The sequence below is a fragment of the Scyliorhinus torazame genome, chromosome 7, assembly GCF_047496885.1.
Source record: "Scyliorhinus torazame isolate Kashiwa2021f chromosome 7, sScyTor2.1, whole genome shotgun sequence".
Classification (NCBI taxonomy): domain Eukaryota; kingdom Metazoa; phylum Chordata; class Chondrichthyes; order Carcharhiniformes; family Scyliorhinidae; genus Scyliorhinus; species Scyliorhinus torazame.
In genome coordinates this window covers 111,498,511-111,523,038 of record NC_092713.1, presented here as the reverse complement: position 1 = coordinate 111,523,038, position 24,528 = coordinate 111,498,511, and the positions used below count along the sequence as shown (strand labels likewise).

Here is a 24,528-nt window from a genome sequence, read left to right as displayed (position 1 = left end):
CAAAGATTGAGGGGAGATTAAATATAAATAGAGATGTTCAAAATTATTAAGGGCTGGATAATATAGAGAGAAAGAAACTGCTCCCTTCGGCGGTGGAAGGGCTAAACACCAGTGGGCACCAATTTAAGATGATTCGCAAAAGAATCAATAGTTACATGATCGAAACTTTGTTTTCTGCTGTGAGTGATATGGAACTGGTATATACTGCCTGAGAGCATAGTAAAGGCAGATTCAGTTGTGGTTTTCAAAAGGGAATTATCTGGAGAGAAAAGACTTACAGGACTATGTGGAAAAGGTGAAGTAGTGGGTCGAGCTAGAGCTGATCCAGTCACAATGGGCTGAATGGTCTCCACCTGACCATTCTATTATTCTATTCTTTTTAAAAAAAATATATTTTATTCAAAATGTTTGGCCAACCATAACAGTACATTGTGTATCTTTTACACAGTAATATAACAATATAAATAACAATGGCCAGTTTTTTAAACAAGAAATAAATAATTTATAAACAACATCAAAATTAAAAAACAAAACTAAATGGCAACTGCCTTGTCCCAAATAAATACTCTCCAAAAATACAATTCAGCAGTCCAGTATACAATTACCTATAACAACAACCTATACTTATTATACTCGTACACTAACATCCCTGAGAGTCCTTCTGGTTCCTCTTTCTTCTCTCTCTCTCTCTCTTCCCCCCCCCCCTCCCCCGGGTTGCCACTGCTGTCTTCTTCTTTTCCATTCCCTCTATCTTTCTGTGAGGTATTCGACGAACGGTTGCCACCGGCTGGTGAACCCTTGAGCCGATCCCCTTAGGACAAACTTAATCCGTTCCAGCTTTATAAACCCTGCCATGTCATTTATCCAGGTCTCCACACCCGGGGGCCTGGCTTCCTTCCACATCAACAGTATCCTGCGCCGGGCTACTAGGGACGCAAAGGCCAAAACATCAGCCTCTTTCGCCTCCTGCACTCCCGGCTCTTCTGCAACCCCGAATATAGCCAACCCCCAGCTTGGTTCGACCTGGACCCCTACCACCTTCGAAAGCACCTTTGTCACCCCCACCCAAAACCCCTGTAGTGCCGGACATGACCACAACATGTGGGTGTGATTCGCTGAGCTTCTCGAGCATCTCGCACACCTATCCTCTACTCCAAACAATTTATTGAGCCGTGCTCCAGTCATATGCGCCCTGTGTAACACCTTAAATTGTATCAGGCTTAGCCTGGCACACGAGGACGATGAGTTTACCCTACTTAGGGCATCAGCCCACAGCCCCATCTCAATCTCCTCCCCCAGCTCTTCTTCCCATTTCCCTTTCAGCTCATCTACCATAATCTCCCCCTCGTCCCTCATTTCCCTATATATGTCTGATACCTTACCGTCCCCCACCCATGTCTTTGAGATCACTCTGTCCTGCACCTCCTGCGTCGGGAGCTGCGGGAATTCTCTCACCTGTAGCCTCACAAAAGCCCTCAGTTGCATATACCGGAATGCATTCCCTTGGGGCAACCCATATTTTTCGGTCAGCGCTCCCAGACTTGCAAACGTCCCATCTACAAACAGATCTCTCAATTGTGTTACTCCTGCTCTTTGCCATGTTCCAAATCCCCCATCCATTCTCCCCGGAGCAAACCTATGGTTATTTCTTATCGGGGACCACACCGAGGCTCCCGTCTTTCCCCTATGCTGTCTCCACTGCCCCAAAATTTTCAGAGTAGCCACCACCACCGGGCTTGTGGTGTATTTCTAAATTTTCAGAGTAGCCACCACCACCGGGCTTGTGTATTTCTTCGGTGAGAACGGCAACGGCGCCGTCACCATAGCTTGTAGGCTAGTCCCCCTGCAGGACGCCCTCTCCAATCTCTTCCACGCCGCTCCCTCCTCTTCTCCCATCCACTTACATACCATTGAGATATTGGCGGCCCAGTAGTACTCACTTAGGCTCGGTAGTGCCAGCCCCCCCCTATCCCTACTACGCTGCAAAAATCCCTTCCTCACTCTCGGGGTCTTCCCGGCCCACACAAAACTCATGATACTCTTCTCAATCCTTTTGAAAAAAGCCTTCGTGATCACCACCGGGAGGCACTGAAACACAAAGAGGAATCTCGGGAGGACCACCATTTTAACCGCCTGCACCCTCCCTGCCAATGACAGGGATACCATGTCCCATCTCTTGAAGTCTTCCTCCATCTGTTCCACCAACCGCGTTAAATTTAACCTATGCAATGTACCCCAATTCTTGGCTATCTGGATCCCCAAGTAGCGAAAGTCTCTTGTTACCTTCCTCAGCGGTAAGTCCTCTATTTCTCTGCTCTGCTCCCCTGGATGCACCACAAACAACTCACTTTTCCCCATGTTCAGTTTATATCCTGAAAATTCTCCAAACTCCCCAAGTATCCGCATTATCTCTGGCATCCCCTCCGCCGGGTCTGCCACATACAACAACAAATCGTCCGCATACAGAGATACCCGGTGTTCTTCTCCTCCCCTGAGTACTCCCCTCCACTTCCTGGAACCCCTCAATGCTATTGCCAGGGGCTCAATCGCCAGTGCAAACAATAATGGGGACAGAGGACATCCCTGCCTCGTCCCTCTATGGAGCCGAAAATACGCAGACCCCCGTCCATTCGTGACCACGCTCGCCATCGGGGCCCTATACAGTAGCTGTACCCATCTAATATACTCATCTCCAAAGCCAAATCTCCTCAACACCTCCCACAAATACTCCCACTCCACTCTATCAAATGCTTTCTCGGCATCCATCGCCACCACTATCTCCGCTTCCCCCTCTGGTGGGGGCATCATCATTACCCCTAGCAGCCTCCGTATATTCGTATTCAGCTGTCTCCCCTTCACAAACCCAGTTTGGTCCTCATGGACCACCCTCGGGACACAATCCTCTATCCTCATTGCCATTACCTTGGCCAGAATCTTAGCGTCTACGTTCAGGAGGGAAATAGGCCTATAGGACCCGCATTGCAGCGGGTCTTTTTCCTTCTTTAGGAGAAGCGATATCGTTGCCTCTGACATAGTCGGGGGCAGCTGTCCCCTTTCCCTCACCTCATTAAAGGTTCTCATCAGTAGCGGGGCGAGCAAGTCCACATATTTCCTGTAAAATTCAACTGGGAATCCATCCGGTCCCGGGGCTTTCCCCGCCTGCATGCTCCTAATTCCTTTCACTACTTCCTCCATTTCGATCTGTGCTCCGAGTCCCACCCTCTCCTGCTCCTCCACCTTAGGAAATTCCAGCTGGTCCAGAAAACACATCATTCTCTCCTTCCCATCCGGGGGCTGAGCTTCATATAATCTTTCATAGAATGCCTTGAACACTCCATTCACTCTCTCCGCTCCCCGCTCCATCTCTCCCTCCTCATCCCTCACTCCTCCTATTTCCCTCGCTGCTCCCCTTTTCCTCAATTGGTGGGCCGCAACCTGCTCGCCTTCTCCCCATATTCGTACTGTACACCCTGTGTCTTCCTCCACTGTGCCTCTGCAGTACCCGTTGTCAGAAATCAAATTCTACGTGTAGCCTTTGCCTTTCCCTGTACAGTCCCTCCTCCGGTGCCTCCGCCTATTGCCTGTCCACCCTTAGAAGTTCTTGCAGCAACCGCTCCCGTTCCCTACTCTCCTGCTTTCCTTTATGTGCCCTGATTGATATCAGCTCCCCTCTAACCACTTCCTTCAGCGCCTCCCAGACCACTCCCACCTGTACCTCCCCATTATCATTGAGTTCCAAGTACTTTTCAATACACCCCCTCACCCTTAGACACACCCCCTCATCCGCCATTAGTCCCATGTCCATTCTCCAGGGTGGACGCCGTTCTTTTTCCTCCCCTATCTCCAAGTCCACCCAGTGTGGAGCGTGATCCGAAATAGCTATAGCCGTATACTCCGTCCCCCTCACCTTCGGGATCAACGCCCTTCCCAAAACAAAAAAGTCTATTCGCGAATAAACTTTGTGGACATAGGAGAAAAACGAAAACTCCTTACTCCTAGGTCTGCTAAATCTCCATGGGTCTACTCCTCCCATCTGCTCCATAAAGTCTTTAAGCACCTTGGCTGCTGCCGGCCTCCTTCCAGTCCTGGACCTCGATCTGTCCAGCCCTGGTTCCAGCACAGTGTTAAAATCTCCACCCATTACCAACTTTCCCACCTCTAGGTCCGGGATACGTCCTAACATGCGCCTCATAAAGTTGGCATCATCCCAGTTTGGGGCATATACGTTCACTAAGACCACCGCCTCCCCCTGTAATTTGCCACTCATCATCACGTATCTGCCCCCACTATCCGCCACTATGGTCTTTGCCTCAAACATTACCCGCTTCCCCACTAGTATAGCCACCCCCCTGTTTTTCGCATCTAGCCCCGAATGAAACACCTGCCCCACCCATCCTTTGCGTAGTCTAACCTGGTCTGTCAGTTTCAAATGCGTCTCCTGTAACATAACAACATCTGCCTTAAGTTTCTTAAGGTGTGCGAGTACCCGTGCCCTCTTTATCGGCCCGTTCAGCCCTCTCACATTCCACGTGAGCAGCCGGGTTGGGGGGGCTCTTTACCCCCCCCCCCCCCCCCCCCCCCCCCCCCCCCCCCCCCCTTGTCGATTAGCCATCCCCTTTTATCCAGCTCCTCAACCGGTTCCCACGCAGCTGTGTCCCCCCCCAGGCGGTGCCCTCCCACCCCACCCCATACCAGCTCCCCCTTCTCCCCAGCAGCAGCGACCCAGTAAATCCCCCCCCCCCCCCGCTAGATCCCCCACTAGCGTAGTAACATCCCCCATGTTGCTCCCAGAAGTCAGCAAACTCTGGCCGACCTCGGCTTCCCCCCGTGACCTCGGCTCGCACCGTGCGACGCCCCCTCCTTCCTGCTTCCCTATTCCCGCCATAATTATCATAGCGCGGGAACAAAGCCCGCGCTTCCCTTTTGGCCCCGCCCCCAATGGCCAACGCCCCCAGCTCCTCCACCTCCCTTCCTCCCTCCCCCACAACCTGTGGAAGAGAGAAAAGTTACCGGGTCGCAGGATTAACAACATAAAAATCATCTTTTCCCCCCTCTTCGCCCCCCATATTAGCCCCACCACTTTGTCTCAAACGTTCTTTTTTAATAACCCGCTTATTCCAATTTCTCTTCAACAATAAATGTCCACGCCTCATCCGCCGTTTCAAAGTAGTGGTGCTTCCCTTGATATGTGACCCATAGTCTTGCCGGCTGCAGCATTCCAAATTTAATCTTCTTTTTATGAAGCACCGCCTTGGCCCGATTAAAGCTCGCCCTCCTTCTCGCCACCTCCGCACTCCAGTCTTGGTATACGCGGATCACCGTGTTCTCCCACCTACTGCTCCGAGTTTTCGTTGCCCATCTGAGGACCATCTCTCTGTCCTTAAAACGGAGGAATCTCACCACTATGGCTCTGGGAATTTCTCCTGCTCTCGGTCCTCGCGCCATCACTCGGTATGCTCCCTCCACCTCCAACGGACCCGTCGGGGCCTCCGCTCCCATTAACGAATGTAACATCGTGCTCACATATGCCCCGACGTCCGCCCCTTCTGCACCTTCAGGAAGACCAAGAATTCTTAAATTCTTCCTCCTCGCATTATTCTCCAGCACCTCCAGCCTTTCAACACATCGTTTATGGTGTGCCTCGTGCATCTCCGTCTTCACCACCAGGCCCTGTATATCGTCCTCGTTCTCGGCAGCCTTTGCCTTCACGACCCGAAGCTCCCGCTCCTGGGTCTTTTGCTCATCTTTTAGCCCTTCAATCGCCTGTAATATCGGGGCCAACAGCTCCTTCTTCATCTCCTTTTTAAGCTCTTCCACGCAGCGTTTCAAAAACTCGTGTTGTTCAGGGCCCCATATTAAACTGCCACCTTCCGACGCCATCTTGGTTTTTGCTTGCCTTCCTTGCCGATGCTCTAAAGGATCCACCGCAATCCGGCCACTTTCCTCTCCTTTTTCCATCCGTATCCAGGGGGGATTCCCTTCTGGTTTACTGCACAGTGCTTTTAGCCGTTAAAATTGCCGTTGGGGCTCTTATTAAGAGCCCAAAAGTCCGTTCCACCGGGAGCTGCCGAAACGTGCGACTTAGCTGGCCATCGCCGCACCCGGAAGTCCTCTATGATTCTATTCTAATAGACAACTCATGGATTAGTATCTCAACTTATTTACTCTCACAGTGAGACACTAGTATAGCACAACTTGTGGGGGAGCCTGATAACCCGAATCGTAGCTACTGATTTCTGCAGTTTACTGCACATACGCGCACCTCATAAACTGCTGTCTTATTTACTTATTAATAATAATAATCAGCACTAATCATTTGGGCGGCATGGTGGCTCAGTGGTTATCACTGCTGCCTCACTGCGCCAGGGACCTGGGTTCAATTCCAGCCTTGGGTGACAGTGGAGTTTGTACATTCTCCCCGCGTCTGCATCGGTTTCCTCAGGGTGCTCCCGTTTCCTTCCACAGTCCAAAGATGTGCAGGTTAGGTGGATTGATAAATTGCCCCTTAGTGTCGAGGGATGTGCAGGTTAGGTTACGGCATTATGGAGGATAGGGCGGGATGGACATGGGTGGAGTGCTCATTCGAATGGTCGGTGCTGACTCGATGGACCAAATGGCCTCCTTCTGCACTGTAGGTATTCTATGATTTCTCCACTATTTACATTGAAAAATATGGACTGTTATACTCGTGGTTGTCTCGTGTTATTTCAGCAAGCCAGGTTTCTGTGGCTGGAATTCTTCAGTCCTTCCCGCTGGTCTCACTGAAGTTGATCCCCCACCGCATGTTCCGCAACAGCAGCATGTCACCATCAACTTTGGCGTGACCGGAAGATCCTGTCGGCGGCCGATGGCGAGCCACCTCTGCCACGGGGGGCGGCTGGAGAATTCCGCCCCATATATTTGCACATTTCCTTTGGAGAACTAGTGGAAGAGTTTGCAGAATCTTAACAATCTTGACAGGCTTTGACATGTGATTCTTTATACTACTGCCACTTTGTCCTCTAACTCCTTTGAGAAAGAAATGCAAAATAATTTAACAAGTCTCCTATTCTATGAGAAAGGAATTTGACAAAATGAAGCTGCTCGGGTGGCTGTGTGGACAAGATAGAGCTCAGCAGGGATGTCCTCTGGTCTAATAATAATTATTCTCAAGGCTCACCGAGACGCTATGCTGTTCACTTGGATTGGATACTGGAAGGTTTGCTGCTGCCCATAAAACCATATTCCCAGTAAAATGTTTCAGGAGAGCAAGGGGGAAAAAAAAGAACAAAAAGAAAACTCCTCTGCAAACCCAGCTAGAAGCATCAGTTATGCAGGAATATTTTTATTCAATTGTACACCGTTCTTTTATGTAATATTTGTAGTTGAAACCTAAATGTGCTCACATAACATAATATGTTCATCCTTTTAACTAAGATATTTGTTTATTTAAATAACTCGTGCCTGTTAAAACTGGAGGGAGCCAAATGTTTTATGAAGCATTCAGTAAAATGGGCAATAGTCATTTCTACCTTGCATAACGGATATGAAAAATAAAAGAACTTGACATGGAATTAGAAGCCAGTTATCTAATAAAAGGTTATGGGTTCAACTTAGGTTAGGCACTTTGTGTTTCAAGAGTATGCTTATAATGTGCATAGCTGCAAATTCTCTCATAACAATGAGAAGGAGAAACACTAAATTTATGTTTCCATGACTTTTTGAAGATGAGAACCAAAGGTTATTTTCAAAATTTGTGACATGATCTTGAATGTATATTGGATTTGTGATATAGGAGCGAAAAGTGTTTTGGATTCTAGCTACAGCACTGAGTTTATAATAAATAACAGTGAACAACTTCTTGTGTATTAATTAGTAAGATATAAAATGTTTTGAATTTTTGATGTCAATGTTTTATGTTTTTTTCATTAGTACCATCGAGAGGTAGATGCCGCCACAGCACTCAAACTCTCCATAGAAGAACAGGCCAACTCGTCCTGGCCTAGGTTGGTGTTGGAGACCTTTCTAAATGTAAAATAATAATTGGGTAATGCATGAATGCACTAACTACCGGTTTTAAGTCCTCTTTATACATTAATTCAGTACTTTAAAATCAAGACCACAGCGGATTAATCAGTGCATCATGCACATGCAAGAGATTTAATTGGATAGAAAATAAATAGTTTGAAATAAATGTACCCAACAACGTGCTCAAATTATTCTTGTACTAATTCAAGGTATGCTAAAATTTCCCACTTGAGTATAAAATAGTGGATCTCCTGTAGAATTATGAAAGATTGGAAGATAGAATGAGGTACAATTGGAGATGGATTGACTTAGTAAGGGAATAATTTCTGGGGAAGGAAAACATCTAAAAAGTATCAATCGGTAGACAACATTAGGTTTCTTCCATATGCATGGATGTGTTGTGGTGTTGGTTTAATTTTGTTTCTTTTGATACTTTGTCTCTTGTTTTCTTTATGGTCATTTCTCTTTAGTATTTTCACAGAGTAGAAAAACAGCAGTGAGTGTAAACAATCGTGGGGGAATTAAGTGAAAGATAAAACAAATTTGGCAGAAATTTAGAGGGGGAGCCCTGAGACATGGCAGAAGTGAAAGTTGAAGTTTGGTTTGCATGTGGACAGCTTTTAGTTAAGAATTTATTTGCAAATGCGGGTTTAAATTTGGATCTTTTTCAAAAACTCAAACTCTTATGGCAGAGGGGCAATTTGATTTTTCTATTGAGAGCATTCATAATTCAAACAAAAGATACAGTAGATGTAATTACAAGGCCATATTGATTTCTTCGCCTCCTGTCTTTTTCTCTTTCATGCTGCCTCTGTTTTAAAACATAGTCAGTATAATTTTTACTGGAATATAACTTTCAAAATTGTCCACCAACTTTGATTAGTTTTGGTAAAGCGCAGAGCAGATACTTGGTGGAATCTGATGAGAAATATTTCAACAGTTAGGCTGACTATATCCTACTGGTGCATCTTGTGAAATTATAGGAGCTGCCTTCCGTTTACACCAAAGCTTTTTGCCAAGCCCATACTTTAAGGAGTATCTGGGGCCTTCAGGTCACACCTATAAGGAAGGTGTTGAAAAGCACAATACACAATTCAGTAGATGAATTTAATTCAGTAATTTGGACATTCTGAATTCGTTCTGTGTACCCGAACAGGGGCTGGAATGTGGTGACTAGGGGCTTTTCACAGTAACTTCATTGCAGTGTTAATGTAAGCCTACTTGTGACAATAAAGATTATTATTATCATAATTCATTCTATTGAAATGTGTTTTTTTTTTTTAAATTAAAACATTTTTTAAAACCTTAATTTTGATTATTCAGATGTAGCTAAATGCAACTGGATTTCATTAGTTTGTACTTAAGTATGTTCTCCTGACTGATCATTCAGGATTCATTGCCATCAGAAGTTCTTGGTGGTTCCTCTCTGGTAATTTTATGTATTTTTCTTCTTTGGCGATCACTTGTAACGAATATGAACACAGTGGCACAGTGGTTTAGCACTGCTGCCTCACAGTGCCAGGGACCATGGATCAATTCCAGCCTTGGTGACAGTCTGTGTAGAGTTTGCCCTTTCTCCCCATGTCTGCTTGAGTTTGCTTTCTTCCCATAGTCCAAAGATGTGCAGGTTAGGTGGATTGGCCATGTTAAATTGCCCCAAGTGTCCAAAAGGTTAGGTTGGGGTTACTGGATTATGGGGTCAGGGTGGGGGCTCTTTCAGAGGGCCGTGCAGACTTGATTGGCTAAATGGCCTCCTGCACTGTAGAGTTTCTATGATAATTTCCACCTAAGAAACTCTGTGTTACTGGTCATGGGTTCTGTGGGTTCTTACTGGGCTGATGAGCCCGATCCTAGAGTTGCATCTTCAACCGCACAGTTGGCAGGTGTTTCCGGAAAGTGGGATCAGTCCTTGGACTCTAGATCGCTGGTATTCCTTTCTCAGGCTTCTTTTCCCAGCCTCCTTTTGCCGTTGGGTGTCCTCGAAGAATTCTGTCCCTTCAATGAGTAGGTACCTCCAAGTAGGTCTCTTCTGATCAAGCGTCTCCTAGGATTTGATATCCACTTTGCATTTCTTGAGGTAAACCTTCAGGGTGTCTTTGAAGCGCTTCTTTTGTTGTCCTCTTATTTGAAAGTCTTCCTTGAGCTGACAAAGAACACTTACTTTGTTAGTTAGGACTCTAACATCCTAAACACGTGGCACGCCCTGTTTCGGATGATCATGATGTCTATGCTGGTGCTCTTGCCTCCTTCAAGGGCGCTGATGTTAGTACGCCTGTTCACCCAGCTGATGTGGAGAATCCAGTATCTGACAGCATTGCTGGTACCTCTCCAGGGCCTTGAGATGGTGTCTGTATGTAGTCCGAGTTTCTAAGCCGTTTAAAAGAGCTGGGAGGACGATTGCCTTGTAATTGAGGATCTTTGGGTCCATATGGATGCTGCAAACATCAAATGCTCTCACCCATGGCGTTCAAAAGAGGCACTTGCGGATTGGATACGATGTTGGACCTCCACATCGATACCAGCCTTAGAAAAGAGGTGGCTCCACAGGTATGGGAAATGTTCCATGTTTGGGAGGGTTTCTCTGTTGATCTTGATGGAGGGAGAGACCTGGTAAAGGACTTGAGTTGTCTTGTGGTTGAAACTGAGACTGATTCTTTGGTATGCATCCACAAAGGTATCAAAGCATGACTTTGAGATTCTCTTCTGAGAGAGTGAAGATGTCTCCACAAACTGAAGTTCCACGAGTGATGTCAGTGTTATTTTCTTCTAGGATTTCAACCGGGTGAGGTTAAAACATTTTCTGTCCATCCTGTCAACTATCTGCACTGGGATGCTTGCTCTTGATGCGTTGAAGGATGGTGTCAATGACGATGGGGAAGACTTCCGGTTGCGGCGATAACCAGCTAAGCCGCACGTTTCGGCGGTTCCAGCTCCAACGGACCTTCGGGCTCTTTTAAGAGCCCCAACGGGAAATATTTGGGCGACGAAACCCGGTGTGGGGTGAGTGAATAGGGAGTCTCCCCGTCCCCCCGTCCCCAAACGAAAGAGGAAAATATCGGCGGCTGCAGCGCGAGGAATCTTCGACGAAAGGGACAGAAAGGGAGAAGACACAAGATGGCGGCGGAGAAAGCCCAGGCGACATGGGGGCCCGAGCAAGACGAATTCCTGAGACGGTGTGTGGAGCTACTTAAGAGGGAGGTGCTGACCCCGATGCTACAGGCAATTGAGGGGCTCAAGGAGGCACAAAGGATCCAGGAGACAGAGCTCTGCGTGGTGGAGCAGAAGGTGACGGATAATGAGGACGAGATCCTGGGCCTGGCGGTCAAAACACAGACGCACGAGGCACTCCATAAAAAGTGCATAGAAAGGATTGAGGACCTAGAAAACAGAGCGCGAAGGAAAAACCTTCGGATACTGGGTCTCCCTGAGGGAGTGGAAGGAGCGGACTGTGGAGCCTATGTAAGTACGAGGCTAAGCTCATTGATGGGAGCTGAGGCCCCTACGTGCCCCTTGGAGGTGGAGTGGGCACATCGGATCCCGGCGAGAAGACCAAAAGCGGGAGAACCACCCAGGGCGACAATCGTGCGATTTCACCGTCTTAAAGATAGAGAAGAGGTCCTGAGATGGGCTAAAAAGGTGCGGAGTAGCAGATGGGAGAATGCAGTGGTACGGGTGTACCAGGATTGGAGTGCGGAGGTGGCGAGAAGGAGGGCGAGTTTTAACCGAGCCAAGGAGGTGTTACACAAAAAGGTGAAGTTCGGGATGCTGCAGCCGGCACGACTATGGGTTACGTACCAGGAGAGACACCATTATTTCGATACGGCGGAAGAAGCATGGACCTTTATTAAAGAGGAGAAATTGGATCGGAGCTGAGGGACTGACACTGTAGGGAATGTTATTGTTATTGTTATGGTTGATGTAAATTGGGATGGGGGAGACACCAGGAAATGTGGGCGCCGGTGAGGGGGGAAAGAAGGGACACAGGCGGAGAATGAGGAATGGGAGAGGGAGAGGAAAGGGAGCTGCGCCACAAGAGGCGGGTCAGAAAGATTATGGCGGGAAGACAGGCGCAAGGCGGATGGGAGTTCCCCACACGGGGGGGGGGGGTCAAGGAGTGAGCAGGAGTAGCCGGGGTCAGTTGAAGTCAGCTGACTTGCAGAAGTAATATGGGGGGGAGCAATCACGCTAGAAGGGGATCTAGCGGAAATGGGGGAGGGGGACAACTGGGTTGCTGCTGCGGAAATCAAAAAGAGGAAATGGCTAAAGAGTGGGCGGACGGGGATGGAATGCGACGCCTGGGGAGCGAGTGGGAGCGCGGAGGCGGGATATGGGACTGGCCTAGAGAAGGTGATGGCTAGTCGACACGGGAGGGGGGCAGGTAGCCCCCTAGTGAGGCTGATCACGTGGAACGTGAGAGGCCTGAATGGACCGATAAAAAGGGCCCGAGTGCTCGCGCACTTGAAAGGACTAAGGGCAGACGTGGCTATGCTCCAAGAGACGCACCTGAAGGTGGCGGACCAAGTTAGGTTAAGGAAAGGATGGGTGGGACAGGTGTTCCACTCAGGACTAGATGCAAAGAATAGAGGGGTGGCCATATTGGTGGGGAAACGGGTAGCATTTGAAGCAAAGAACATCGTAGCAGATAGCGGAGGTAGATATGTAATGGTGAGTGGCAGGCTGGAGGGAATGGAGGTCGTGTTGGTTAATGTATATGCCCCGAATTGGGACGATGCGGGATTTATGAGACGGATGTTGGGTCGTATACCGGACTTGGAGGTAGGAAACTTGATATTGGGATGGGACTTCAATACCGCGCTGGACCCAGGGTTAGATAGATCCAGATCAAAGACCGGAAGAAGGCCGGCAGCGGCCAAGGTGCTCAAGGGGTTTATGGACCAAATGGGGGGAGCGGATCCATGGCGATTTCTTAGACCGAGGGCCAGGGAGTTCTCCTTCTCCCATGTCCATAAAGTGTACTCCCGGATAGATTTTTTTGTTCTGGGAAGGTCGTTGATCTCCAGGGTGGAAGAAGCTGAGTATTCAGCCATAGCGGTTTCGGACCATGCCCCACACTGGGTGGACCTGGAACTAGGAGAGGAAAGGGAGCAGAGAGCACTCTGGCGATTAGATGTGGGATTGATGGCGGACGAGGGAGTGTGTGGAAGAGCGCGGGGGTGTATTGAGAGGTACCTGGAGGCCAATGACGACGGGGAGGTCCGTGTGGGAGTGGTATGGGAAGCACTAAAAGCGGTGGTCAGAGGAGAGCTGATCTCCATTGGGGCCCACAAAGGGAAAACAGAGGCCAAGGAAAGGGAAAGATTACTGGGGGAGATTTTAAGGGTGGACAGGGAATTTGCAGTGACTCCGGAGGAGGGACTGTACAGGGAGAGGAGACGACTCCAGACGGTGTTTGACCTCTTGACCACCAGAAAGGCGGAGGTGCTGTGGAGGAAGGCACAGGGGAGGAGGTATGAATATGGGGAAAAGACTAGTCGCCTGCTGGCTCATCAGTTGCGAAAGGGGACAGCGGCAAGGGAGATGGGGGGAATTAGTGACGAAAAGGGAGCCACGGTGCGAAGAGCAGGGAAGATAAACGAGGTGTTCAAGACCTTTTATGAGGGACTGTATAGGTCCCAACCCCCAGAGGGAGAGGAGGGGATGCGGCAGTTCCTGAATCAATTGAGGTTCCCGAGGCTGGAGGAGCAGAAGGTGGAAGGCCTGGGGGCACCGATTGGGGTGGACGAGGTTATTAAGGGGCTGGGGAAACATGCAAGCAGGGAAGGCTCCGGGACCAGACGGGTTCCCGGTGGAATTTTATAGAAAATACGTGGACTTGTTGGCCCCGTTGTTGGTGAGGACGTTCAATGAGGCCAGGGAAGGAGGGACTTTACCCCCGACAATGTCGGAGGCGACGATATCGCTAATTCTGAAGAGGGATAAAGATCCGTTGCAGTGCAGGTCCTATAGACCTATTTCATTATTGAATGTGGACGCCAAATTGCTGGCAAAGGTACTGGCATCGAGGATAGAGGACTGTGTCCCGGGGGTGGTGCACGAAGACCAGACAGGGTTCGTAAAGGGGAGACAACTGAATGTCAACGTGCGACGGCTATTAGGGGTGATAATGATGCCCCCAGTGGAGGGGGAGGCAGAGATAGTGGCGGCAATGGATGCAGAGAAGGCATTTGATAGGGTGGAGTGGGAGTACTTATGGGAGGTGTTAAGGAGGTTTGCGTTCGGGAACGGGTTTATTAGCTGGGTCAAACTTCTTTATGGGGTCCCAACGGCAAGTGTAGTCACGGGACGGCAAAGATCGGAGTATTTCCGACTATATAGGGGAACAAGACAGGGATGCCCGCTATCTCCACTGTTGTTCGCGTTGGCAATTGAACCTCTGGCCATGGCGTTGAGAGACTCCAGGAAATGGAGAGGGGTGATTAGAGGGGGAGAAGTACACCGAGTCTCGCTATACGCGGATGACCTACTGTTGTATGTGTCGGACCCAGTGGGGGGGATGATAGAGGTCATGCAGATATTGAGGGAGTTCGGAGATTTCTCGGGATATAGGCTTAACATGGGGAAGAGTGAACTATTCGTGATACACCCAGGAGACCAGAGTAGAGAGATAGAAGGAAAGTGGAAAGAAACTTCCGATACCTGGGGATTCAGATCGCTCGGAGCTGGGGAACCTTACACAGACTTAATCTGACACGATTGGTAGAACAAATGGAGGAGGACTTCAAGAGGTGGGACATGCAGCCTCTGTCGTTGGCGGGCAGAGTGCAGGCAATTAAGATGATGGTCCTCCCGAGGTTCTTATTTGTATTTCAATGTCTCCCTATACTAATCACTAAGACCTTTTTTAAAAAAATAGACAGGAGCATCACGAGCTTCGTGTGGGCAGGGAAAGTCCCGAGGGTAAGGAGGGGGTTCCTACAATGTAGCAGGGACAGAGGAGGATTGGCGCTACCGAATTTGGGCGACTACTATTGGGCCGCCAATGTGGCGATGATTCGTAAATGGATGATGGAGGGAGCGGCGTGGAAAAGACTGGAGAGAAAGTCCTGTAAAGGGACGAGCTTAGAGGCGCTGGTGACGGCGCCGCTACCGCTCTCACCAAAAAAGTTTACCACGAACCCGGTGGTGGCGGCAACATTGAATATTTGGGGACAATGGAGGCGACAGAGAGGTGTGCGGGGAGCCCTGGTGGGGTCCCCAATCAGGAACAACCATAGGTTTGCCCCAGGAAGAATGGATGGAGGATTTCCGAGCTGGCACCAGTTGGGAATTAGGAGGGTGGGAGATTTATTTATAGATGGGACGTTTGCGAGCTTGGGAGCATTGGAGGAAAAGTATAAGTTGCCCCGGGGAAACTTCCTTAGATATATGCAGGTGAGGGCGTTCAGAAGACAACAGGTGAGGGAATTTCCGCTGCTCCCGGCACAGGGGATTCAGGACAGAGTGCTTTCGGGGGTGTGGGTCGGAGAGGGCAAGGTGTCAGAGATATACCGAGAGATGAGGGAAGAGGGGGAGGAGTTGGTGGGCGAATTAAAAGTAAAGTGGGAAGAAGAGCTAGGGGAGGAGATAGAGGAGGGTATGTGGGCTGATGCCCTAAGCAGGGTAAATTCCTCTTCCACGTGCGGCAGGCTTAGCCTGATTCAATTCAAGGTGCTACATAGAGCACACATAACGGGAGAAAGACTGAGCAGGTTCTTCGGAGTGGAGGACAAATGTGGGAGGTGTGGCGGGAGCCCGGCAAACCACGCACATATGTTTTGGGCGTGCCCGGCACTGGAAGGGTATTGGAAGGGAGTGACGGGAGTGATTTCACAGGTGGTGAAGGCCCGGGTCAAACCAGGCTGGGGGCTAGCTTTATTTGGAGTTGCGGATGAGCCGGGAGTGCAGGAGGTGAAAGAGGCCGACGTTGTGGCCTTTGCGTCCCTAGTAGCCCGGCGTAGGATTCCACTCGTGTGGAAGGAGGCGAAACCCCCCGGACTGGAGGCCTGGGTAAACGATATGGCGGGGTTCATAAAACTGGAGCAGATAAAGTTTGCGCTGAGAGGATCGGCTCAAGGGTTCACCAGGCGGTGGCAACCATTCCTCGACTACCTAGGGGAACGTTAGAGGGAAGACAGATGACCAGCAGCAGAAACCCGGCGGGGGGGGGGGGGAAGTTTTAGTTTATGTTAAATGATTAGATTACCATGTTGATTAGCCATTTGTTTATTGTTAAATTTTCTTTACTGTTATGTTTGATTTGTAAAGGGAAAAAATTGTGATCGAAAAACGTTTCAATAAAATATATATATTTTTTTTAAATGACGATGGGGAAAAGGGTGGGGGCGGTGACCCATCTGTGCTCGACTCCAGCCTTGAACTTGAAGGTTTCTGTCTTGAACTTGAAAGTTTCTGTCTTATTTACGTTGGTGAGGTGGCAGCATGATGGCGCAGTGGTTAGCATTGCTGCCTCACATCACTGAGGACCGAGTTCGATCCCGGCCCTGGGTCACTGTCCATGTGGAGTTTGAACATTCTCCACGTGTTTGCGTGGGTCTCACCCTCACAATCCAAAGATGTGCAGACTTGATGGATGGTCACACTAAATTGCCCCTTAATTGGAAAAAAAGAATTGGGTACACTAAATTAAAAACAAAACGTTGGTGAGAACTGTCGCTGACATCTTGCTGTAGAGGAGTCAGAGGATGTTGATGAATTTCTTTGGACTGTCGGCCTTTGACGGAGTCTTTAATAGCACTTCCCGATTGACTAAGTCAAAAGCCTTGGTCTGATAGATGGAGGCCATGTATAGTAGTTGATGTTGCTCCAGGCATTTCTCTTGAAGTTTCCCAGTAGTGAAAATCATGTCCGCTGATCTATGGTTTGGTCGGAAGCTGCATTGGCTTTCTGGAATGATTTCTTCAGAAATTGGGAGAAGGCAGTTAGCGAGGATTCGGGCGAGAGAGCCCTTGATAGTTCCCACAGTCCACTTTGTCTCCTTTTTTGAAGATGGGGCGATAATGGCATCCCCGAGGTTGGCAGGAATTTCTTCTCTGTCCTAGATTTTCAGCAACAGTTGATGTAGATCAAGGGTGATCTCTTCTCAAAAGTTTGAAAATCCCCTTTTTGGACCCATTCCACTCCTGTGACTTTTCCATTCTTCATGTGTTTAATGGCAACTTTGACTTTGTCCACACTTGGTGGGAGTCCAAGATCATCTTTGATGGGGAATCGAGGGATTTCCTCAAACACGTCATCATCTATGGTTGTATCACGGTTTAAGAGTTAATTTTTTAAAAATATATTTATTCGAGGCATTTTCAATTAAATACAGTAAAAGAGAAAAACAGCACCAGTAAACATCCTTCACAAACTACACTCCAGATATCCGAACCCCTCTGTCCCAGCCCATTCTCATCTGCCCCATTTCTAAGTATAGTAACGAGAGGAATCCACCCCCACTCACCCAGCTTCTCTTCCATTTCCGTTTTATTTCCTCTAGCGAAAACCTCACTCTCTCCATCAACTCCCCACATATGTCCGAGATCCTACTCTCCCCATCTCCGCCTCGCACATCATCTTGTCAGCGCCGGGTGTGGTAATTTCACGAACGTAGCTAACTCCTTCCTTACAAAGTGTCTGACTTGCAAATACCGAAACCCATTCCCCATGGTAGCTGAAACCCCTCCTCTAGCTCTCCCAACCCCACCATTGAAGAGGTGTCAATAACAGTGCCCTCAAACCCGCCCCTCTACACAAGGCTTCCTCCATCTGACCCCACACCGACCTCTTCTCCCACTGCCCACTTCCTGACCTTCTGAACGTCCACCCCCCCCCCCTCCGTAATAATTCAGCAGGCTTAGCAGCACTCCCCCACCTCCCAGTCTGTCTCTCTCCAAAATCGGCCTAATCCAGGGACCTTACTTGTCCATATATTCACCCTATTGACCCTACCAAAAAAAGATTTGGGCACAAAAGTGTGGAATTTTGGAAGAGAACAGAAATCCCCTTCACCAGATTTGCCGAGTTCAGCTTGTGCAGCTGGGCCCAACTATGCGCCACTCAGGCCCCCCCCCCCCCCCCCCCCCCCCCCCCCCCCACCACCCCCTCCCCCGCCCTTTCACGAACCCCATTTGGTCTTCGCCAATCATCCCCGGCACACAATCCTCTATACGCGTTGCCAGCACCTTTGTGAACAGTTTTGCATCCATATTTTGCAGCGATATCGGGCGGTATGATGCACATTCCTCTGGGTCCTTATCCTTTTTTAAAAAGAGCAAAATTTAAGCCTGAGATATTGTGGGTAGGAGCTCCCCCTTACCGACCAACCCATTATACATCTCCACTAGTAGGGGGTCCCAATTCTGTGCCAAACTTTTGTTAAAACTGCCGGAAACCCATCCGGACTCGGGGCCTTCCCGGACTGCATCGAACCCACGCATCCCATTACTTCCATTGTCCAATCAGGGCACCCAATCCTATCACCTTCCCCTATCTCCACCACCGGTAAATCCAGCCCATCTGAAAACCACCTCATGCCGTGATCCCCACCGGAGGTTCCAAGCTGTACAGCCTGCGGTAAAAGTCCTCAAATACCCTGTTTACCTCCTCCGACTCAGTGACCACCTTACTCCCCAAATCTTTCGTCCAACCAATCTGCCTTGCTGCCGCCTACTGCCCCAACTGTTGCACTAGTACCCCCCCCGACCTGATGCAGCTGTCCCACCGCCTTCCCGCAGACATAAGATCAAACTCCATCTGGAGCGCCTTCCTTTCCTTTACCAGTGCCTCCTTGGGCCGCTGAGCACCTCCGACTCACCTCCAGATTGGCCTCCACTGATCTTTGCCTTTCCACTGCTCCCTCTTCTCCCTATGGGCCTGAATTGAGATAAACTCCCCTCTTGCTGACTGCCTTCAATGCTTCCCACACTATGCAGGCAAAAATCTCATCCGTCCTATTAAGCTCCACATAATTTTGTGTAGCCGCCCCTATCTTTTCGGAGATCTCTTTATAAGCTAATGCCACACATCTAGCCTCCACTGCGGCTCCTGGGATGATCCCCCTCTTTCCACGCACAGATCCACCCAAGTTCCATTGTTCCATTATCAACGTAATGCTCCTGAGGGCAGTAATGCTAATGCCCTCCATACCAGGCAACATCTTGGTAAATCTCTTCTGCACCCTCTCTAAAGCCTCCACATCCTTCTGGTAGTGTGGCGACCAGAATTGAACACTATACTCCAGTGCGCCTAACTAAGGTTCTGTACAGCTGCAACATGACTTGCCAATTTTTATACTCAATGCCCCGACCAATGAAGGCAAGCATGCCATATGCCTTCTTGACTACCTTCTTCACCTGTGTTGCCCCTTTCAGTGACCTGTGGGCCTGTACACCTAGATCTCTCTGACTTTTAATACTCTTGAGGGTTCTACCATTCACTGTATATTCCCTACCTGTATTAGATCTTCCAAAATGCATTTGCCTGGATTAAACTCCATTTACCATCTCTCCGCCCGAGTCTCCAAACAATCTAAATCCTGCTGTATCCTCTGACAGTCCTCATCGCTGTCCGCAATTCCACCAACCTTTGTGTCGTCCGCAAACTTACTAATCAGACCAATTACATTTTTTTCCAAATCATTTATATATACTACGAACAGCAAAGGTTCCAGCACTAAAAGCACCCTTTCATTGCTACTCTCTGCCTTCTATGACAGTTCTGTATCCATATTGCCAGCTCTCAAAAACTCTACGGGTTGCTCTGTTGACCATTGTGCGAGCAACAATGCCACAGATCTATCCGGCATCTTTTCCTCTGTCGCACCTCGAGAGTCCTCCTGGTCTGACTGTTACCGTTTGTTTGTTGCGCTCTTTGTTGTGTAGGCCATAGACATTCCATACTGAAGGAGAATCACTAGTTCTCAGTGTTCCTATGTTTTCCATCTGTATAACACCCCACCTGTATAACCCCCCCCCCCCCCCCCCGCCCGATCAGCCATCTTTGACCAGTCTCCAGCCCGCGCCCCCGCAAGCCCACCCCCAGGCAGCCTCCGTCCCAGACCTCCCTATTGTCCCACTATGCAACGTAACAGCACTATGCAAACCACTCCATTCAACAAGCATAACATCTGCTCACTCCCCACTGTGCTTCCGTGAGCTAGCCCACCCAGCTAGCTTGGTGGCCCCGCCCATGGCGCCAGACATTTTCCCACCTATTGTTCCCCCCCTCCCCCCACTCAGACACACATATGCAAACAAAAGCAATCCCAACACAATTGCCCGAAAGAAACACAAAGAAAATCGACAAGAAGATCCAACACCGGTTTCCTCCCACAATCCAAAGACGTGCAGGTTAGGTGGATTGGCCATGCTAAATTGCCCTTAGTGTCCAAAATTGCCCTTGGGGTTGGTTTAGTGGGGTGACTGGGTTATGGGGATAGGGTGGTGTGGGCCTTGGTAGGGTGTTCTTTCCAAGAGCCGGTGCAGACTCGATGGGCCGAATGGCCTCCTTCTGCACTGTAAATTCTATGATCTATGATGATCTACCATTCACACCTCCATCCCCCATCTGTGTAAATGCAAACTTTAATTCACACAGTTCAGCCGCAGGCCACAAATCAATATAGAAGGCGTTACAGATAACGTTCAAAAACAAAAACTTTTTAAAACATGAACGCTGCAGCAAAGTTCAGTCCAAACACCTCAGTCCGCTACCAGCCCTTTCCTTCTAGCGAGGTCTGTCGCTTCCTCGGGCGACTCGAAGTAGAAATGTTGCTCCTCGTGAGTGACCCAAAGACGGGCCGGATACAGCAGCCCAAACTTGACCCTCTTCTTGAAAAGGGTCAACTTTATTTGGTTGAACCCTGCCCTTCTCCTGGCCACGTCCGCGCTCAGATGCTGGTATATACACAGGATGCTGTTCTCCCATTTACAGCTTTGTGTCTGCCTGGCCCACCATAAGATAGACTCCTTGTCCAGGTACCTGTGGAATCTCACCACCATTGCCCTTGGGGGGCAGGGCGGGGGCGGGGGGGGGCACACACTGCTTCCTTGCGAGTCCTTTGTGCGTCCTGTCCACCTCCAAGGATCGGGTGAATGTCCCCTCCCCCAGTAACTTCCCGAACATACCCGCTATGTATGCCCCTGCGTCCGTTCCTTCCGATCCATCCGGGAGACTCATGATTCTCAAATTCTGCCGGTGGGACCTGTTCTCTAGATCCTCCACCTTTTCCTGGAGCCTTTTCTGCTGGTCTCTCAGCATTCCCACCTCCAATTCCACTGCAGCTTGGTGTTCCTCCTGCTCAGTCAGTGCCTTCTCCCCTTTCTGGATCGCCCGATCTTGAGCATCCAGTCTGAGTTCCAGCCATGCAATCGACTCCTTAATCGGATCCAAGCATTCCTGTTTCTGCTTGGCGAAGCCCTCCTGTATGAACTGTATCAGCCGCTCGTCGACCGCTGGGTCGTCGAGCCAGGACTCCGGTCGTCCGCCATGCTTTCTCCCGCTGCAGCCTCAGCCCAAGCCTTCTCTGTTTGCCTATTTCTTCCTTTGCGAGCACTCCTGGTCCGCCTCTCCATCCACTGATGTAGGATTCCTCTTCACAATTGCATCCACCATCAATTTTCCGAATCCGATCCGACAAAAAATCGGGGGAAAAAGGTCCAAAGGTTCGACCCAAGCGGGAGCCACCATATGTGTGACCTACTCCTTCATTGCCCCCATCGGAGCCTCCTCGTGACTAGTCACCTGTGTTGAACTTTGACATTTGTATTGATATGAAAGTTAAGAAAAGCCTGTTTAGACCATTAATGGCTTAACACTGCACTTGAATAATATAATTATCTTCCAGTGTTGCAAATACAACATGCTGGGAGCATCAGGCAAGCAATCCAATTGTTAACGTCTTTATTTTTATTTGCCTAGACTATCAAATTCAAAGGAAAAGCATAAAGCCAGTTTAGCGGGGTGCAAGAGTGCTCCCGTTGAAGAAACAGCTTCTTTAGGAGCAACATCTTCATCGTTATATTCTGAAAAGATCAAGTGTAAATCAAAGCGAAGGAAGAAACACAAGAAACGTTCACATGAAGGAATTGGAGGAGAAAAGCACCAAAGCTCAACAACTATGAAACAGGCACCCAATACATATGAATCGAGACACATTCCAAGTGAATTACCATGGTGTGAAAAATGTAGGTCTTCTGAATTTTGCAAACATGTACTTAAATGCAAAGCAATGCCATCAACAGCAGAAGCAGATCTTCAGATGTCGAAAGCAAAAGCAAGTGAATCTTCATTTCAATGCATGCAAGCTGATTTTAAAGACCATTTTAGCAAAAGATATGTGCAAAATGCTGATGGAGAATATTTTGTGAAGAACAAAAATGAGTACTCTTCAATAAAATTTGCACATGGAGCAAGTGTACTTGCTGTTCCGTATGTTGAAAAGGAAATTGAAAATAAAGAACAAATAACATCTTCATTACAGCTTCATAAAGAATCTAAATATTCAGATGTAATGCAAAACTGTAAGGATTCAGGTAAAGATCCAAGAAACATTGCAGAATTAGATGGCTCCAAGGAAAAATCAAACAACTTTGTGGAATTACACGAAAAGCCTCATACTTCTGGAAAACCGTTTAATGTGTGGAACGTAACCAATGCACCTCTGAAAGCTGTCAAAAATGCAGCAAATATTTGTGATGGATCGAAAATTCTAGAATCTGTCATTTGGGAGAAATGCAATAAAATATCTAATTGCTTGAGAGGACTCAGGAAGAAATCAAAAAAATTAAAGCAGGTTGGAAATGAATTCAACATAGAAAGGACGTCTTCTCAATTGTCCAAAAACTCAGGAAAATCCAGTGATTATCCTGAGTCCTCGGGGATTGAAAAAAAAACAGACACCGTTTCTAAGGAACCAACAACTTCGCTATCATTGGGTAAAAAGTATGGTCCGTCATTAAGGCCCTGTGATGATTCTAAAAGCACCGAATTGGCAAATAAAAGTAAAGGAGTGTCAAGATATCCACACAACTATCACCTTGAAATCATGGATTCAAACTCGCCTCTGCAGTCTCGACCCTTTGAAAGAAGTGATGTGTCAACATTATCATCAAGAAGCTCTGAAAACACAGAGGAATTTGAAACTCCAAAGCAAGCTAAAAAGTTTCATAGTTTTAAAATTCTTAAAAAGGTCTCTGCTACTGATGCCTTATCACAGACTATTTCTAAAAAGTTGCTAAGTTCAAGTGCAGCTCAGTCGAAGTGTAACTCTTCGGACAATGCTACAAAATCTACTTCGATACAGCAAGATCATGTGTTGTTCAAACATCAGCCGGTAATGGAAATTGATTTCTTTACTTATCTTACAGAATCTAGTGTTATCATGGGTAAAGTAGATCTGCACTATAATGGGTCCAAATTTAGGAGACAATTTGAGCCACAGCATTCATATTGGCAAATAGCATTAATCCTCAGTGATGCTGCCCTTCTGCAAAATAAGTGAAAATGCCTAACAAAAGGCAGCTTTTGGCCTTATGTTCTTTTGCAGCCTTTTCTTTGGTTAATTGCTTTCATTAAAAACAAGACCCCCTTACTATAAGTAACTGAAAGGTCACTATGATTTTAATATAAAGATCTTTATCCTATTTTAGTAATCTGTTGCTTCACCATATTGATGCCCAAAGTGACAATTTTTATACTCTAGACAATTCTCTGTAACTGTGCACTCCTAATCTCAAGTGGGCTGGTTTAGCGCAGTGGGCTAAATAGCTGGCTTGTAATGCAGACCAAGGCAGGCCAGCAGCGCAGGTTCAATTCCCATACCAGCTCCCCGAACAGGCGCTGGAATGTGGCGACTAGGGGCTTTTCACAGTGACTTCATTTGAAGCCTACTTGTGACAATAAGCGATTTTCATTTTAAAATTGTGTAAGTATGTTTTCATTGATCAGAATAATCGTGTTAAAGTTTGATATTTGCCTGAAGTTGAGATATATTGCTTTTGTATTTAGTTACCGGAGTTAAATTATTAAAATAACTGAGAGTGGCAACTTGGCTACCGGAATATTTATGAAAAACGATGCTTGAATACCACTTTTGCAAATGATTAATATTGTGCCTGTTAATACTCTTTATGTTATGTTTTAATCCTTCAAGGATTCTCAAAGAGTTTGTGCATCTACCACTTTACCAGATCATGTGGATATGGATACTGATCAAAAGGTGGGTGTTTTGTTGATCTAATGTATGTTATGGCTGCGCTGCAGGTTTTCTAGAACTTTGGGAAAAACAATGGAATCAATAAACACAACCTTCCTAATGGAAAGTATTGTTGAAACCTGAATTATTTGTATGCCAGTGGATTTCAATGTCTTGAGTGATCAGATCAGTAAATCTTAAGTACATTACAGAGAAATTTATTTAATTAAGTGCCTAATGTAGTTTGTAGGTAAGTGAATTCAGAGTATGCAACCTCTGACTGCACTTGTAGCTACTGATATGACTGGTCCATTGAAGATTTTGGT

General features: G+C 47.9%; 1 protein-coding gene across 6 annotated transcripts in view; it reads left to right on the top strand.

Moving 5' to 3' along the window:
* Positions 1–24,528, top strand: part of swt1 (SWT1 RNA endoribonuclease homolog) — a 276,175-nt gene that overhangs the window by 64,409 nt on the left and 187,238 nt on the right. For all 6 annotated transcript variants that reach the window (XR_011948209.1, XM_072511255.1, XM_072511258.1 and 3 more), the window contains 3 exons: positions 7,912–7,985; positions 21,928–23,341; positions 24,161–24,226. Coding sequence is in view for 5 of the 6 variants with exons in the window: in XM_072511255.1 (XP_072367356.1) it covers positions 7,912–7,985; positions 21,928–23,341; positions 24,161–24,226 (1,554 nt within the window). In the remaining variant the exon portion in view is untranslated. The remainder of the gene's footprint in view (positions 1–7,911; positions 7,986–21,927; positions 23,342–24,160; positions 24,227–24,528) is intronic.